At 37.1% G+C, this 17,375-nt stretch overlaps 1 protein-coding gene, 3 long non-coding RNA genes and 1 other non-coding gene across 12 annotated transcripts; 1 reads left to right on the forward strand and 4 right to left on the reverse strand.

Annotated features, from left to right (window-relative positions):
• Positions 1 to 257: 257 nt before the first annotated feature.
• Positions 258 to 3,238, reverse strand: LOC126618557 (PRA1 family protein A1-like). Of its 2 annotated transcripts, none has more exons than XM_050286668.1 (8): positions 2,856 to 3,238; positions 2,526 to 2,566; positions 2,343 to 2,421; positions 1,413 to 1,499; positions 1,247 to 1,335; positions 1,034 to 1,105; positions 826 to 941; positions 258 to 615 (listed from the first exon to the last, which is right to left on the reverse strand). In XM_050286668.1, exons 1-7 carry the CDS (start codon positions 3,011 to 3,013, stop codon positions 838 to 840), a joined length of 630 nt encoding a protein of 209 aa, XP_050142625.1. In that variant the 5' UTR covers positions 3,014 to 3,238; the 3' UTR covers positions 258 to 615; positions 826 to 837. The 2 variants fall into 2 exon arrangements, with proteins under 2 accessions (XP_050142625.1, XP_050142624.1); XM_050286667.1 differs by having other exon boundaries at positions 258 to 635.
• A 77-nt stretch (positions 3,239 to 3,315) lies between these two features.
• On the reverse strand, positions 3,316 to 3,389 carry TRNAV-CAC (transfer RNA valine (anticodon CAC)). The gene has a single exon. It is a non-coding gene; the product is annotated as a tRNA-Val (tRNA).
• A 441-nt stretch (positions 3,390 to 3,830) lies between these two features.
• On the forward strand, positions 3,831 to 5,645 carry LOC126618561 (uncharacterized). Its single transcript, XR_007621766.1, has 2 exons — positions 3,831 to 4,691; positions 5,120 to 5,645. It is a non-coding gene; the product is annotated as an uncharacterized LOC126618561 (long non-coding RNA).
• A 2,065-nt stretch (positions 5,646 to 7,710) lies between these two features.
• Positions 7,711 to 14,451, reverse strand: LOC126618558 (uncharacterized). Of its 6 annotated transcripts, XR_007621762.1 has the most exons (7): positions 14,403 to 14,451; positions 13,534 to 13,602; positions 12,331 to 12,427; positions 10,893 to 11,204; positions 10,450 to 10,813; positions 9,477 to 9,554; positions 7,711 to 9,365 (listed from the first exon to the last, which is right to left on the reverse strand). It is a non-coding gene; the product is annotated as an uncharacterized LOC126618558 (long non-coding RNA). The 6 variants fall into 6 exon arrangements; XR_007621763.1 differs by lacking the exons at positions 13,534 to 13,602; positions 14,403 to 14,451 and adding an exon at positions 13,216 to 13,234; XR_007621760.1 differs by lacking the exons at positions 13,534 to 13,602; positions 14,403 to 14,451 and having other exon boundaries at positions 12,331 to 12,454.
• A 1,721-nt stretch (positions 14,452 to 16,172) lies between these two features.
• LOC126618560 (uncharacterized) lies at positions 16,173 to 16,955 on the reverse strand. 2 transcript variants are annotated; one of them, XR_007621765.1, is made up of 3 exons: positions 16,545 to 16,955; positions 16,322 to 16,423; positions 16,173 to 16,212 (listed from the first exon to the last, which is right to left on the reverse strand). It is a non-coding gene; the product is annotated as an uncharacterized LOC126618560 (long non-coding RNA). The 2 variants fall into 2 exon arrangements; XR_007621764.1 differs by having other exon boundaries at positions 16,195 to 16,251.
• Between the last annotated feature and the right edge of the window lie 420 nt (positions 16,956 to 17,375).

Raw genomic sequence — 17,375 nt, forward strand, 5'->3', positions numbered from 1 at the left:
TTGCATGTTTGACCACACGTATCATGGATTCATGGCTACGATTCTTTCTGTATCTCACTTATCACACAATTAGACTAATTAAAGTTATCAAACACGAGTCTAATCGTGTAATGAAGAGTCTTAATTCGATCAAGGGTGGCGGCGCAGGACAAAAAAAAAAAACACGGGATCTACCGCAAGCAACGGAAACCTAGTAACAAAACTAGTTCCAACATGCAATATCATTTATGGGTATACTTCAAACGCATTAGATAATATAACTCATGCAACTAAATCACTACATTTTATTAACGGCAACAAAGAGTTTATGACAAGCAAAAGGGCAATGAAGAACACATGCCCATAAATTTTCTATGAATGTTAGCAACTACTGCACATAATAAGGCCGTCTTAAATGTTTCTTACAAATACGGGCAGTGAAATGAAGCAGTTTTCTTTACACTAACAAAGTTCATCACAATTTACATCCTGCTGGTGATTTGCAAAGGGAAGAGGCGGCTTTTACCTGAGCTCCGAGAGCTCCAGTCCAACCAATATTATTTGAAAGCAGCCACAGCGAAGCTCAAGTTTAGAATCACATATCTTGTATGAGATTCGCAATCAACAGCACAATGCCTAAAAAGGAAAATAAAAGGCTGTTGAAGAAGAAACAGGTCAAACAAAACTGTATCAATTCATTTGTAACTACTCAAAAAATGTAAATACATTTCAGTGAATACATTAGCAACTGCAAGCTAGAAAAGTACACGGTTGACAACGAGTACAAAACAAAACGAACCCACACAAAAGCATAGTCAAACAAGAATCAAAGCAGGATTCACTCACATCTTAGGAAAGCTAAAGCTCACTATAGTTGCGCCAAACTGCTCGGAATTCCTCACGGTAAGTGTTCAGGCGTGCTTTCAAGTTTGGCGTTCTGAAGCTTGCATGCAACAAAGTGGCTGCGAGACAGAGGGACAGAGAGAGAGTAAATCCATTAGAAAGCAACCAGCATGTGAATAAAATGAGTATATATTTTAGGAAAGTATCATACCAAGAAGTCCGAAAGCGACTGCCCACAATACAGTTAAGAGACCACAGGAGACGAACCATAGAATGAAACTCACTACAAATAGGAAATAAATGGTTAGTAAGCAATGAAATGATTACTAGTTGATGGAAGTAAACACCAAAAAAAATATTGAAGTCACAAACTAGCTTGCTTTGACTACTCCAAAACAAAATATAGGAAAGAAGATTTACGTACCAGAAGAGAATATCATGACAAACACCCATCGAGGCCGTCCACATATGAATATTGCTCTTTTAGCAGATGGACGTCCACGAATTACAGGCCTGGAAATAATTCAACAATCAATAAAGCAACTGTACTGGGTTCACAGCAGGTTCAATGATAGGCAACCAAAACTTACGTAAGAGGAGGTCTCATCTTTGCAGCTAAATGTGGAGAGAATTGTCTCACAGTTCTCGATACTTTCTCACTAAAGGTACCTGCAAAGCTGTAGCAATGATACTTACAACAATGTCTTCAACAAATAACTGATAGTAACCAGTAAGAAATAAGAAATAAGGGATCATATAACTTATGCAAGATGCTTGTAGAAAGACCAAAATGACCCTAACTATTGAGAAGTGCATATCTTTGAAACATGAATTCTTCTACTATGCTAAACATGAATAATGGCAACCCTATTGCGTTGCTGAGTCTCTATGATAACCCACCATATTCAAGATATTGAAGGTACAGGTAAATGGTTGTTCAATTTGAGTGAATCAGAAAAGGATTACATATGAAGTAAACTTCTAGCATTTTCAGAGAGATTGGAGTTGACACGTTTCCTTAACAAGTAAATCCATCTTCTACCTTCAAGTTGGGCACAATATTATTCCTTCCTTCAACATACCTTCAATATAGTGAGTTATTGAATCCTAGACACCAAACGAGACCTATATGGTATAAGTAGACTCATCTAAAACTGAACTTCAAATACTCTGCTTCATGACTTCATCATCTAAAGAACCACTTTTTCTCATCTAAGTTTCTGTATCACCTTGTCAAAACCCAAAGCCTCAAACTCATTATAAGATAAAAACCAAAAATTACTTGGAGGTACCAAATTATTCTGCAAAGAACTGAAACACCATAACATGCTTAATTAAGCAAACAGCGAGGTAATTACCGGAACAAGGACAGTGCAGCTATTTCCAAATAACAAACTGATGCCCATTCAAGAAATTTAAAAAGGAAATGCCAAATTAATGGACAGAACAGAATCACCCAATTAATCCAAAACTTGACACTCAGTAATCACGAGTATGTGAGCAGGATTGGAGTGTATTACCTATCATTGAGGAAAGCAATGCTTAGCGCGGTAAGAACAGCTGCGATGAGAGCGAGTGGCCTCCGGAGAAAAGCCAAGCCTGTAGTCGAAATTGGAGATTTAAAAACATGTATGTAGGCGCGTAAACGGAAGTCATAAGAGGGATAGTTAGAGAAAGATATTGAGGCTGCCTTGTATACTCACCAAGAACTAACACGATCAAAAGGAAGTAGTTGGTCCTGTAGCTGCACAACCATGCAAATTTTGAAAAATCGCAAATTAAACGATTAAACATAATTAATTGAATGTTCAAACACCCAATCTCAGATACTTCATAATTTTAACCGAATTCATCATGAAAAAAAAAAATTAGGACTTCCACAAATACGAAGGGTATAGATTCGAACTTCAACAGTCAAATTTAACAAGGTGAATTTAGAAACAAGATTCAGAGAGAGAGAGATATATATAAATATATATATATATATATAGAGAGAGAGAGAGAGAGAGAGAGAGAGAGAGGAGGGATCGTACTAGTAGAGATTGCATTTGAGGCGGCTATTCCATTTGGAAGAGGATCTGGGGACGGTGAACCTGGAGAAGAATTCGGAGAAAGGGCGCGGCGGAGACGACCAGTCGACTTCGCGGAGGGCGTCGATGACATCCTCGGCCGTGACGCTGCCCCAATCCATTTCTGTAGTGGCGGGTTCGAAACCCTAGCTAAGACCGAGTCGGACGGAGAAGAAGGTGTGCACTGAGGAAGAAGGCGAGCGAGAAATGGAGACGGCGGTCTGTGACAGAAAAGGAAAGAGGATCGCCGAGAAAGAACGTATTGGGAGGAGGTCGGTGGCGGTGGGCGCGTGATCTGGAAATTGAAGAATTGGGGGAAATGAAATGAATAGATGCTGGGGGAAGGAGACGGGAACAAGTTAAGGACGGGATATTGGCGAGTAAGACGCCACCCGCGAAAATTAAAAAAAAACAATTGAAAATTTGTCTGAGCCCGGGTTCGAACCGGGGACCTCTAGTGTGTGAGACTAGCGTGATAACCGACTACACCACCCAGACGCTTTTGTTCTTGTTCGTTGTTACCCTTATTTTGAAGTTATTTCAACACTGGGAAGTTTGGTAAGTTTTTCGTGTGTTTTTACAAAATGATTATGGGACATGCGTTTGGTACAAGGAATGGGAGGGAACATAGTGGGACGAAAGTTGTTCGTCTCACATTTAGCGCAATAAAATGATGTGGGATGTATTGTTCCTGGAATGATTTTTGATCTAATTTTTGTACCACGCTCCTCCCATGAACGAACTTGTTCCACTCTGTGAAACATAATATTATAATTTTCTTGGACAGTGCATAGTAAACAGCGCCCATTTAATGAAATTTTCAAATGATAAATATACTCCAATTTTTACAAAATTACAATATTTACCCATGCATTATTCTCTTTGATATTACTAGCGATGATGTCGCGCGATGCTGTGGGTTTTTAACCGTATAAAGCATGTCAAAAGTTCCACGTATATACACAATATGCAATATTTACATATATGTGATTCATGCCTTCTTAACCATTAACAGAACAAACTGAAAAAATGAAAGGCAAAAACTACACTTAGGTATAAATATACATGCGGTCTGCAAATTCATTTCTAAGTTCTACAACTGCAACTTATTCCAAAACAACTACTTACTCGTCCTCTCCCTCCTCTTCCTCTCCCTTCATAATCCTTGTCATTGTCTTTTTGGATTTTGGCAGCTAAACATGCTCATTTTAATACTCTATGCATCCACATCATGAGGACCCTTCAGTACCTGAAGTTGCAGCACAATAATACCAGAAATCTTGCAATACAACAACACTACCAATTTTAATGATCACAATTGTAACATCCCACATTGTCCAGGGGCGAGGATCATGTAAGTCTTATATGTATATTCTCATCTCTACCTAGCACGAGGCATTTTGGGAGTTCATTGGCTTCGGATTTCATAGGAATTCTGAAGTTAAGCGAGTTCGCGCGAGGTCAATCCCATGATAGGTGACCCACTGGGAAGTTCTTGTGTAAGTTCCCAAAAACAAAACCGTGAAGGCGTGGTCGGGGCCTAAAACGGACAATATCGTGCTACGGCGAAGTTGAGCCCGAGATGTGGTGGGGGCCCGAGCCGGGATGTGACAATAATATGCAGAGACACTGACATGATAATCGTCCAAATCAAACAATGGGGTTTAAGGAATGCATTTCAGAATACTACATACCAAAAATGTTGATTCCAAGTTGAGCATATAGATTGGAGAAAAGAAGTTATCCACAAAGTGAATAAACCACCACGTGATATAGAAAGTGATGGTTTTGACGTATTGGGTAATCCTAGACCTGTAAACGGATCGGGTTTATTGGGTTTGGGTCGGGTTGAACCCGACCCGTTAAGTTAACGGGTCACCCGAACCTAACCCGTTAAGCTAACGGGTCACCCGAACCCGACCCGTTAAGCTAACGGGTCACCCGTTTCACCCATTAACACCCGTTAACAATTATTATTATTTTTTTTTTTGCATAAAGTTTATTTTTTGTTATTAAGACTTTACTAAAATTACTAAAATATCCTCAACTAACGGGTGCTAACGGGTGTTAACGGGTCCTATCGGGTCTAACGGGTTGACCCAAAGTGACCCGTTATTTAACGGGTTCACCCGTTAATGACCCAACCCGTTAAGCATCCACCCAAATACAAATATTAACGGGTTGGGTCGGATCGGGTTAACGGGTTGGGTCCAAAATGCCAGGCCTAGGTGATCCAATAACTAATGCAAGTTAGAATCTAAGGAAATGATAATGAGGGGCAGGCAACCCAGCTCAAAAGGAATAGGCCTTTACATTCCTTTTTAATTTCTTTATCAAAATAATTGCAAATGCATATTAAATATTCAGTGGTATTTAAATAACAGGTGTATGCGAAATTCTAATGATCATAACAATACATCATTTCATTTCAAAAAACAATACATTATTGATCATAATAAAGGTTCTAAATTCTAATGAGAACAATAACGATAGCACAGCAGTTCGAAAATGCTCTCATAAATGAATTAAAGAATAATAGATCTTGTGATGCCTAGCTTAGGGTAAGGTATTAGTGTTAAGACTAATCAACAAAACAAATGATTTTAGAGGTGCTTACAGGGATCCCACATCACAAAAATTAGAGCATGCACCAAAATACGGAGCAAATATCACAAAAATTAGAGAATGCCCCAAAAATTGAGGCCCAATTCTCTATTTCATAGAGGACAAAAACCAAAAAGAATGGTAACAAAATCACAATTCTCTGGTAATAAAAAAATTTTGGTAATAAAAATTCGACAATACAATAACAAAATTACTGTAACTGAATACACCTCAAAAAGTCAACGGCCCAATTGCTCCATCCAACAATCCAAATTTTTTAAATTCACAAACAAAGCAAATCCATAGCAATTTGACATGCTTAGTACAATCAAAATTCACAAGAACAAACAAAGGATTGAACAAACAAACTTTGCAAGCTAATTAAATATTCACACACTGCATACACACACACATTGATTAGACACACTGCACAACATTCACACATACAGTCACATACACAATCACACGCACACCTGCACATACTGTGTCATTCGTACACTGATTAGACACACTGCATAACATGGTTCTCTCTTTTTAAAGTCCTTTGTATTAATTCTTATGTGAATAGTTACTCAAAAGCATCTGTCAATACTTAAAACAAAGAAGAAGTCACTCGATTTACCCTTCTAGATTGCATTTCAAGTTATACACTATACCTGAATGAATTTTATTGATGCACAAAACCGGAGGTTTTGGAACAACGTAAATCCGACCGTGAATCTGCAAGAAAGTAAATAACACAAGATGTATTGTGGTTCACCCCAAGTTTTGGGCTACATCCACACTGATATTGTATTTATCTGAGAGGTGTGGGGAGTGAGGGAGAGAGGGTGAGAGGGCCTAGGAATTGGCCTCTGAGGGTGAGAGTGAGGCTCCCCCTTTTGTGAGGGTGAGGAAGCCCTTTTATAGAATAAGGGCTCCTCCACTTTTTACATATTTGACCCTCTTTTATTACATAATTACATTTGAGTCCCCCGAGTATTTATACAAGATCTAAATACAGAGGCCCTAAGTATGGTATAAACAGTAGTCCCCCAAGTCTTCAGTTAAGAGAGTCTTTTGGCTGGAGACTTGAAATTCAATCCATGTGTGGGCCGAAGTAACTAGATGTCGTCTTGAACTAATACTTGATATGAGGTGGTGCTTAAAGTGCAATGATACTCAACTAGAAGTAGCACATGTTGCGAGGCTGCTCTGCTTGTGGCTTATGTTGCCTTGGTTGGCTCGGCTTGTGGCGTTGAAGGTGAGGAAGTCTCTTTTATAGAATAAGGGCTCGCTCTTCAATACATAAATAATGGGCTAGAGTTGATGCTTACGGCGAGACGGTTGCTTAGTAGGCGGTGATGCTCTCTAATGATGGTGAGGGAGTCCCTTTTATAAAATAAGGGCTCGCTCCTCAATACATAAATAATGGGCTAGAGTCCCCCAAGTATTTTTCATGAGGCCCAGTTGAGGCCCAATATATGGTACATAATGTAGTCCCCCAAGTCTTCTGTCAATAGAGCCTATTGGCTAGAGACTTCAAATTGAATCCATGTATGGGCCGAAGTGGCGGTTGTTCGGAGACGGTATTTGTATACCCTGCACTGAAGCTTTGTAGGTGAAGCTTTGCAAGTGAAACTTTGAAGCTAGAGCTCTGTAAATGAAGCTTTTGAAGCTAGAGCTTTTGTAAATGAAGCTTTTGAAGCTAAACTTCTATGAATAAAGCTTTTAAAGCTAGAGCTTTTGTAAATGAAGCTTTTGAAGCTAGAGCTTTGTAAATGAAGCTTTTGAAGCTGATTGACATGAGCTATGCTCATGAATGTTTATGTTGAATGACATGAGTGATGCTCATGGATGTTGACATGAGTGATGCTCATGAATGTTGACATGAGTGATGCTCATGAATGTTTATGTATGATTGACATAAGTAATGCTCATGTATGTTTGAAGTATTGGGCGTACTTTTGATCACCTAGCTGGTGATAATAGCGGCGGGGTGCTGAATAATTTTTGTAGTACTGGACGTACTTTTGGTCACCTGGTTGGTGATAATAGCGGTAGGGTGCCGAATAATTTTTGTAGTACTGGGTGTACTTTTGGTCACCTGACTGGTGATAATAGCGACAAGGTGCCGAATAATTTTTTGTAGTACTGGACATACTTTTGGTCACCTGGTTGGTGCTATTTTGGGCTTATGGGCATTTGCCCTCCACACAACATTCCAGCCCATTTATTTTGGGTTTTGCTGTTTTTTTTTATTACCCTCTGATAGGGTTTATACAGATGTCTCTGAAAGATAAGAAAAATAAATTACATCATTAAAAAATAAAGCTACTGAAAATGGGTATGACAGATGGTTGGATAGCATGTGCAGCTGGTAGTTGCCGGGGGGCAGAGCCTGCTCAATGGGTCGCGGCCATAATCATGCCATCACCCCATCTGCTTTTCCTTTATCTTCTTCCCCGTTTTTCTTTTCTCTGCTGCACTTAATGGGCAGCCATGCTTATTGCTTTTTCTTTTATTTTTTCTTTTGCTTTCAGCCTGGTTGGTGTTGGGACCTTGTAGTGGGATGGCAAACAGTTTGGCATCATTATGTCTGAATTCCTTTATTATTGTGGTGCTAGACCATTTTCCAGCTGTGCGTTTAAAGGAACCTGCTTTACCTTCACTGCTTTTTATACCATACTTCCTCCATCTATACCCATTTGAAGCAATCATCACCCCTAGAGCTGATACTCGACCGGATGAGTCATTCTGGGAGGCAGCAGAATGTTGACGTCTGCAATGTGTGGACCGAAGCCCAAATGCAACATCGTTTGGCCTGCCACCAGAAGAAGAAACAAACCGAGCAAAACAGTGTACCTCAACATCTTCATCCGCCGCACTGAATCTATCTGAAAGCTCGAAGTTTCAGCTTCAAAAAGCTTCGCATACTAGTGAAGCTCAACAGAGAGATCGCTGAAGTGGGAGCTTGAGCAGCGGAGTTTGTACTCGAGGTGAGTGATCATGAACCGTAGAAAAATGGAGAATCAAAAGGTTTGCGACAAACCTTGCGCTTGAGGTAGTAAATGACGAGTTCCTCGTGTGTCGGGTGGAACCTGAAGCCGGGAGAGAGGGCAGTCGGGGCCTGGTTAATTATCAGGCAGCTCTTACTTCCGTGTGAAATATCCAACAATGATCTTTGAATTCCAGATGAAACTGAATAGACAGTAAGGCGAAGTTGCTTGGATTGAATGAAGTCTATACAGTCATTCATTTTCTAAGTTTCAAACTTTGCAAAATGGAGCTTCCTTTCAAGAACAGGACGCCCTTTATCGCCATTAGAAGATGCTAAGCTATCATTCGAAGAAGACGAATTGTCACTGTTCGTTGAGAAATACACTAACTTTATCAGAGAACCTCCAATATCGAGAGCAAGGTGGGAAATTTGAGCTTCCGAATTGGTGGGTTTTGAAACCTCTGTAATTCCAACGTTCCCAATTTCCATTTCGGGTAGCTTCCTCTTTTGATTTGAGCTTTTTTTTTTTGGACTCAAATTGCACTGTTACCCCTTTGCCATCTGCACTGCACCTAACCCATTATATATATATATATATATACTCTTTTTTTTTTGGGCGGTCTCTACTTCCTTCCTTCCTTCCCACACAGAATTTCAGTATTCGATGCCCACCCAATCTTTATGTACTGTTGATCCCATTTTCTCTTCGTTTGAAGACGAAATGAGTAATCTTGCCCGAGGAATCGTGAGCTACCCACCCAAAAACTGTCTATATGAATATTGTATTTAGGCAGTGAACTGTTGGATATAACCAAGGTCCTAATTCCTAATCACTTCAATTGATCAAAGTGGCCAAGCAAATCTTCTCGCAGTTTGTCTTTCAAAAAATCCTACTTGGAGTAAAAATTAATAGTAATAAGTTATATTATAACCAATAAATTGAATTCAACAGACATAAAAACAATTTGACCACTGCACATAGAACTCCATAAATTACTTACCACATCAACTGTGAGAGGTCCAACATGTCTAAAAGTCTCAAAAACTTCTCCATGTTCAGCTCTAATCAACTAAAAACACTAAAAGGCAGAGAATAACATATAAATTCATTAATATTCTCTACCCACGGATAAGTTAAAAATAGAAAGCATTGACCATTCCAAGGAAAAGTGCAGCCATTATTACGATCCAAAACTCATTTCTTAGTCTGGGTACTCGACTTCGTAATCTTCGCTTTATTTCCATTATATTGACACACTTTGTCATCATATATCTTTCTAGAAAAAAACCTAAAAATTAAACGATTCTAATCATTGAAATAGAATGAACAGTAAACTTTTTAAATTCTTAGAACACCATCATTTGCCTAATTGGCAGAAATCAAAGTAATTACATGTCTGATCACTTAATCAGCTTAATCACAGATAATTAGAATAAAATTAAGATACATCAATTCCTTCCACCATATTTTTGCACACACGTAGTTCTCCCTATAAAAATTCTAGAAAATTAATTATTAGGAGAGAAATAGAAAAGGAAATTTAGAAATTGTTTATAAAGCAAAGGAATCCAATCCAAAATGTACATGTGCAACTCATTGGAATCAAATCAAATCCAATAATAATAATAAATGGCTTATTACCTATAAGTAAGAAGACTTGGTAAAACCATTTACCAACTTAGGAAACCTTTGCCCATTTGATTTGTAATTGGTATACTTTAAATGGAACTAATATGGAATGCACAGTAAACGACTTAAACTAACATACGAAGTCAAAGACTATGTACCTCTTTTCATGTTTCATACCAGATTTAGTAAATTTCTTTAATAAGTTGCACACTCGCAATTGGATAAACTTAATTTGAAGGCTTTAGTTTTCTGAAAAGTAATTTCAAATGGTATTTGATAACTCAAACAAATAATAGAGAACATATTCAAGAAAAAGAAAAATATGATATCAGAGTCGAAGTTACCAAGTATGTGCAGATGGCAAGTGATCTAAGCCTTGTGCATTAGAAATTTCTGTGAGCCCGAGATACCTTAAAGTTCACAAAAACCTTCTAAAATCACTTGGACAATATGAGCAACAATGCTCAGACCACATCTTATACAACAAATACAATAAATATCATAATATATAGCGAAATTATGTCGAAAAATTTATCGAAAAATTCATACAAATATAATTACAAAATAAATTAAATAATAGTAACAATCTAGTTATTTGACCTCTATCATTATTTAAAGTCGCCGCAGCTGATCCTTGCACCAAAGCCCTCTTCATGTCTGCCATCCTTTCTTTTTTGTCTCCATTTTAGGGTTTTCACACAAAAAATGCTATTCACATATTAGCTTTCATAGTTTCACGGATCCATCCTATTTGGACTTCAATATAGACAGAGGTGTAAATCTGTACCTTTCTCTTTTCTTGGATCTGAAATTTTCGAGAGCTCCATCTACCTTTTCTTCAATCCAGACAACAAATTGAGAAGCCCATTTATAGAATACACCATACACACATGCATGAATCAAAGTCGCTTCATTTGACATTCGATCATGAAAACGAGTGAAAAAAAGAGGTGGGCGTGCTTTACCTTTATTGGTCTTGGGATTTATGGAGTCCTTCGTGAAGGCGGAGTCATCGATGATGAGTGCAGAGCCGATCTGAGCAAGGCACCGAATGTAGATTGGAAACAAAATCTCTAAACCAGATTCGCTCGTGACTATTCTGTGAAAAAAGAACACATGATTTGAAAGGAAGAGAGCAAAATGAAGACGGACATAAGCAAAGATTTGTGAGGGACAAAACCAAACTGAAAGGTAAAGTGAAGTAGACGGAATCGATTGACATAAAAAATTGTAAAGATTCGAAAAGCAGAAAATTCCCTCAATCCCACAATGAACTCTCTCTCCCCCACTCTTCCCTTTCCTTCTCTCTCTTAAACGCATCATGGATCCCATCACCCAAACCCTCATCGAATGACACGACCAACCCACCTAACCTGTCTCAAACCCATAGGACAAAATTGCCCTTGCTAACTTCCTATCTTGACCGTTAGATTTTAACCCTTGATGGGGCAGCCTCATCATTTTCACTCCCTAAGGGTTGGGATTATATCAATAAATGAACGAAGCCAACCACACAAAATGTGACCGGCCCAAACCGCAACCCACCCTTAATTTAATGGTATGTGTAAATAAAGCAAAATCAAAGGTCAAACTTGTGAGTGTAGCTAAAGCTACCATCAATTCATCTCTCAACTTTATAATAGACGAGAAAATATGCCTGCGCGTTGCTGCAGGGACTTGAATGTATTAGTCGCAATATGCATGAATAGTTTCCACACAAAACAACTAAAAAGACGTAGCACCTAAGAATCAATGAGCAATTGGGACATCTTACTCATATGTGAGAGTCTCAATCCCTATTTCAAATCCCTATTGGACAAAAATCCTATTTCTTCTTCAAATTGAATGGACATCATTGATCAAGCAATTAAACATTCCTACCGGTAAATAATTGTCCAAGAGTTGAGCAGATATATAGGGATTGGAAAAAGAGGATGCAATTAAACTATATAATGTAACAAAAGTAAAGGTCAACACAACTCTTCAAATTAAACTATATATCTAATTTACCATAAAACTTTGTAAAATTGATAGTTTACCTGATATAAGCACTTAATTTTCCTATTTAACAGTTTACCCATTCTTGATAAGTAAAATATAGCTTAAGCTTAATTTATTAACAGCTTAATGCAGTTCAAAAGTATTTCCTGTTGTGGCGAGAATGAGAAGCTATAACCAACCCGCCTTAACTTCTAACTTTTTCCAGATGGATATGTACAATTTACATGCACCCTCATACCATGTGTCTTGAGCTGTTATCTATCTTCCACTTGCAACATTTTCGCTCTTCTGCACAGGAACCTCAACAGCAAACGATTTCATCTGTTACCGGTATTAGAAAAACACATTATACTTAAAATCATCAGTAAAGATATTTTCAAACAATTCACAATCCATTACACAAAGTGGATCCAACTCCAAGGCAAGACTAAGCAAACACACAAACTGTATAAAAACCCAATAAAAGTAGAAGTGTAACAATATTGTTATGCATGTAGATTTATTCTCACAGATAACGAATATAAGAATTTGATGATCTTGTTACTCAAGCTCCAAGGAAAAATGAAATAAAATTCAATTGTTAAAATTAATCCTTATGTAAATGTATTCCCCACATCTATATCATTCAAGTACAACGAAATTCAATGGTTTCAACCAAAAAAAAAATCATGATTGATTTGAGTTTAGGACATTCAAGTACAACGTAATTGAAATTTGTGCAATAAATTCCATGAAAACATAACATACAAACAAAACTTAATTGAAAGCAGAAAGAAAAACTTGGATATGAGAACCGATAAACACATTGTACCATAAAATGGCTCTACATGAGAGAGGGAGCGAGGGAAGAAAAAGTGTGTAGAGAGAGAACGCACAGAATCATAAATCTTGAAACATCCCAACGTTACAAAAGCAGTACTACAAAATGCCTCACATAAAGATAGAAAAGCCCAACAATAAGTAAGAAAGACATTAGTTGCTCCATCTATAGGACATTTTGCAAAACAGTTAGGCTCTTGAAACTAAGAGATCATAATACATTTATGTAAGGGTAATCAGAACAAAAAAAATGGAATTGAAAGTCGATTACGAACTACTTCGGTGTTTACCTAATATTGGGGAATCAAAAATTTGGGAGACAATGCAAATTTTGGAATCCAACTCCAAAATTTGGAGGAATTGGATTCCTTACAATTTGGTGGAGGTTGAATTCCGAGTTATTGGAATGCATTTTGCCTCCCCATTATACCCTCGAAAAATATAAACAATCATTGGAGACCGAGCAACACACACTCGTAAATAAAAGATTAGCAACATTTACTTCAAGATAAACATAATGCATACAGAAGAATACAACTGCAACAAAAAACTTTCCACACAAACTTTTACACTGAAGATGAGAATTAAAAGAATCACACCAGACTTACCCTTTCAAAAATAAATCCTGGACCTACAAATTCAAAAAAACCTTGTGAGCCGTTCACATATACCTATACCTGTCAAGGTGCACAACACCATTAAATGCTAGAGTTGACATCTACCTGTTCATCCATAGAACATATATAGTGAAGGAGACACAGAAAACAAACCAAGCTTCAAGTCTTGTTTTCTAATCTAAATTAGAGAATGCTCACCCAGAAGACAAAGTAATACACATTTCTTAGGAAATTGTTTTGCAATAGAGGCTATATAAGTGATCATTTGAGCAACCTATTGCTGAACCTATGTCAAGACGTAACAAAGTAAAACAAACAAAAAACAGGCATTGTTAAATCTTCCTAACTACAAATTCATAAAGTAACACCACCAAAACAAACAAAAAAACGTGTTGTAAATCTTACTGCATTTAAATCTTTCTCACTTTAAAACAAAAATTAAGGAATATCCCCACCGTAAAAAGTAACACCACAGGAACAAAAAAACAAAAAAAGACTTCGTAAAGACAACACTCTTGTTAAGATACCCCAACTAAATCAGTTAGCAGCAAGAGACCAACATGGCAATGGGAGTCTACAAAAAGGAAACATAACAGAAGATATAAAATAGTAGACAAATGGTCATAGTTATATTAATTGAAATTGTTCAGAAAAAAAAAACAATGTTGAATACATACTTCCTTAGAATAAAAAAAATTGATTAATTCATTATAATGGTTTTTTGTAACCCAATTAGAAAAGATACAACTTAATAACGATGGAAGCCACAGACCTATGTCATTTCTTATTCGGGATCAAATAGAGCATATTTCTTATTCGGGAACCAGAAATTTAAGATTGCAAGCTTGAGACTTCCATACCTCAAACCGAAGCCAGCGTGCTGTCTAGTAGTTCAAACCTTGATCCTTGATAAATTGAACTTCCTTCTTTGATGTAACAATCGAAAAATAGATAAATTAGGCAACATCTCATATCAATATAACACCCCTATACATACAAACATATACCAAAACAGCCTACATTCAGATTTGCATCATATCCTTATTTCTAACTCTTTGGGGAATTTTCACAAACACCTAATAGGCAAGATTTGCTTCAATATAAAAGAAATCTGATTTAGTCAGTGATCTCAATTGCATGTATATCTGAACGACCATGCTTGTTAGTCAGTCATGTTGTAGGATGTATTTAACACTTACCAAGCGGTTCCAAAACAATATCCTACATATATATTATGTTGCCAAACTATGAATCAAGATTGAACTTTCCTACTTTGGTAATGTAATCTCCTAGTCTAGTTACGATTTGGTTCCTGTATTTTGACGTGAAAACAATTTTGGTCCCCTAGAAGTTGCCAATGGCACCCGAATTGTAATTGGAAAACAATTCAGACATAGCTATGAAAAATTAAAACTCGAGGCACCAAAGTATGAGAACAAAGAAACCAAAATAGTTAAATTTACCCTTTAACATCATACATACCATTAAAAATTTGTTTAGAGATAAAAATTGTAGTCATAGTAGAGAATCCAACCTGACCAAAGAAAGTGGATTTCCTCACTTTCTAGTGTTATTATATTTACCGTGCTTGAGACTATTCAAGGATGAAAAAAGTGGAAATTTCATGCAATATGAAAACAAATCCCTGATAGTTAATACTGCTTACTGTAGAAGCTAACAATCTTATTTCGTACGAAAAACATGAAGATCACTAAAAGACACTAGAATATAACTTTCATCAATGACATACTTTATGAGAATTTTGGATCCAAAAGTGGCTCCATTAAAATAAATTTAGACTCGTATATGCAATATATTAACATGTGAAAGAAACATGCATACCTAATGAAATAATGAGGAGAATGGCCTTTGACCATTTGTTGTCTTTGATACAACTCTTTTCATCCATGCCTTCATGTTTGTATCCTTTGGGACAGTGACATGAATAATTTCCAAGTGAATTTATGCATGTTTCAATATCTGGAAAGTAAGGAACCATGGACGAACATCAGTTAAAATCCCAATTTTTAAATTGGTTGAATTGGGAAAGAACCATTTGTACATTCACATCGTGTTGAGAGAAATAACATTGAAAATAAAGCACTATACATACACAAAATCTATTCAATATAAAAAGCAGTAAGAAACTAATGTAATTTTCAGTTTCTAAGTCATCCATTTGATCAACATATTGATGGAACAAATGTAACTTTCAGTTTTTAACTCATTCATTTGATCAATATTATCCAAGTCAGAAAAGGTAGAACATAAAAATGATTAGGATATATAAACAGGGGCTTCATCTGAGTCAATATCAGCCACAATTCCCCAAAAATTTGATGTCAGGACTCTAACAAGCATCTATGAAGCCCCTTCAAAGTAAGACACTTGTTAAGGAACAAAATGGTGAAGAATACGAAAGGTAAGTAGTGACAATCATCAACTCACCTACATATCCAGCACAATAGCCAATGTCTTCCTCTCTTTTAGCAATATGCAAATCCCTAATCTGCAAACAATAATTTGGAATCTTGAGATACCAAATCGACTTCAACAGGGTTTGAAGGTTGCATTTTTCATAAAATTTAAAAACTAAAAGCAACAACAATATTAATAAGTGAGCACTCACCAAAAAATAAAGGAATGGAAAGAGCGATGACATTGTCAGTGCTACACAACGATCATCAAACAATAGATCAGCTATTCCGCCTTCAAACACCATATTAAATTTCACATTTTTAGGCAAGGGCAAACTATCAAAAATAAAAAGGACTTGTACCTTTTATCAAAGATCTAGAGCCTTGGTTCCTCCGTCATTGCTTGTCTTCTCCAGTCTGGGTTTTACTTTCTTAGCAGTCTCTTCCTTGGTAGTTTTTTTGTCCTGCAAAGAGAAAAAAATTAGAATTAAATTATAAACGCAATGTTCCTTGATTCTTCCGCTTCAGAAATTTGTTGTCACATAGCAAAAAATTAGAGAAAATAAGCTTTGGTTTAGAACTTACTCACTCTCTGCAGACATGGGTTCCTCTTCAATTTTCATCATCCTCCTCTTTCTACAATCTCTCTCTCTCTGTCTCTCTCATTGTCTATGTGCAATCGTTCTCTCCTTCTCTCTCTCTCTCTCTCTCTTTTTCTGCGTTCTTCCCTCTGTGCAAGCCCATACTCACCATCTCCCTCAATCAACTCTCTCAATTCTTTGTCTGTGAAACATCAATAATCTGAAAACCCAGTTCGATTTTTCATTGCTCGGATGGAGAAAATTGAGGAATGAAAGAACAAATTAGGGTTAGCACTAAAGTTGAGAGAGATGGAGAGTTGGGAGAAAGGAAGAGTCTAAAAGGGAGTGAAAGAGAAATGATTAAAGAGAGGTTGAGTGTGACAGAGATGAAGGGAAAACACGGGATGGGATTACCAATCCCTGAAATCACTCTCCCTACCCCCAAATCCCTAAAATCACTTATTTGAACATGCAACAGAGCATGGTCCCATCGACCCCATTCCGGTTCAGAAACAAAGGAAATGAAAGTTCCCCTCTAACCAATGCTTGTTCAATCACTGACGCCAACAATTAATTTGAGGAGAAAAATTAACCTTAACCACCTTTTTGGCAGCCTCACTGCTCCCTCTCCTTTCCCTTCCCTGCCATCCCATACCTCTCCCTGAAATCCGTCCATAAATCATCCCATATATATATCTCTCTCAGCCTAATCCATGAGTTTTGGCTGAAGCACAGCCACACCAAATTTAGATCAAACCTAATGTCCAGAATAATGATAAAAATCGACAAAATATATATACAATTGGCACGTTACCATTGATTCGAGTTCTGGTAA

Source organism: Malus sylvestris, chromosome 4 (assembly GCF_916048215.2).
Source record: "Malus sylvestris chromosome 4, drMalSylv7.2, whole genome shotgun sequence".
In the NCBI taxonomy this organism is placed as follows: domain Eukaryota; kingdom Viridiplantae; phylum Streptophyta; class Magnoliopsida; order Rosales; family Rosaceae; genus Malus; species Malus sylvestris.

Bases quoted from the DNA above. Each gene is read 5' to 3' on its own strand.
- LOC126618557 (XM_050286668.1), bottom strand. From the start codon at position 3,013: ATGGATTGGGGCAGCGTCACGGCCGAGGATGTCATCGACGCCCTCCGC. The intron at 2,567-2,855 runs GTACGATCCCTC...ATGGTTGTGCAG, and splicing joins CTCAAATGCAATCTCTACTA to CTACAGGACCAACTACTTCC. The intron at 2,422-2,525 runs GTGAGTATACAA...TTTCGACTACAG, and splicing joins TTTGATCGTGTTAGTTCTTG to GCTTGGCTTTTCTCCGGAGG.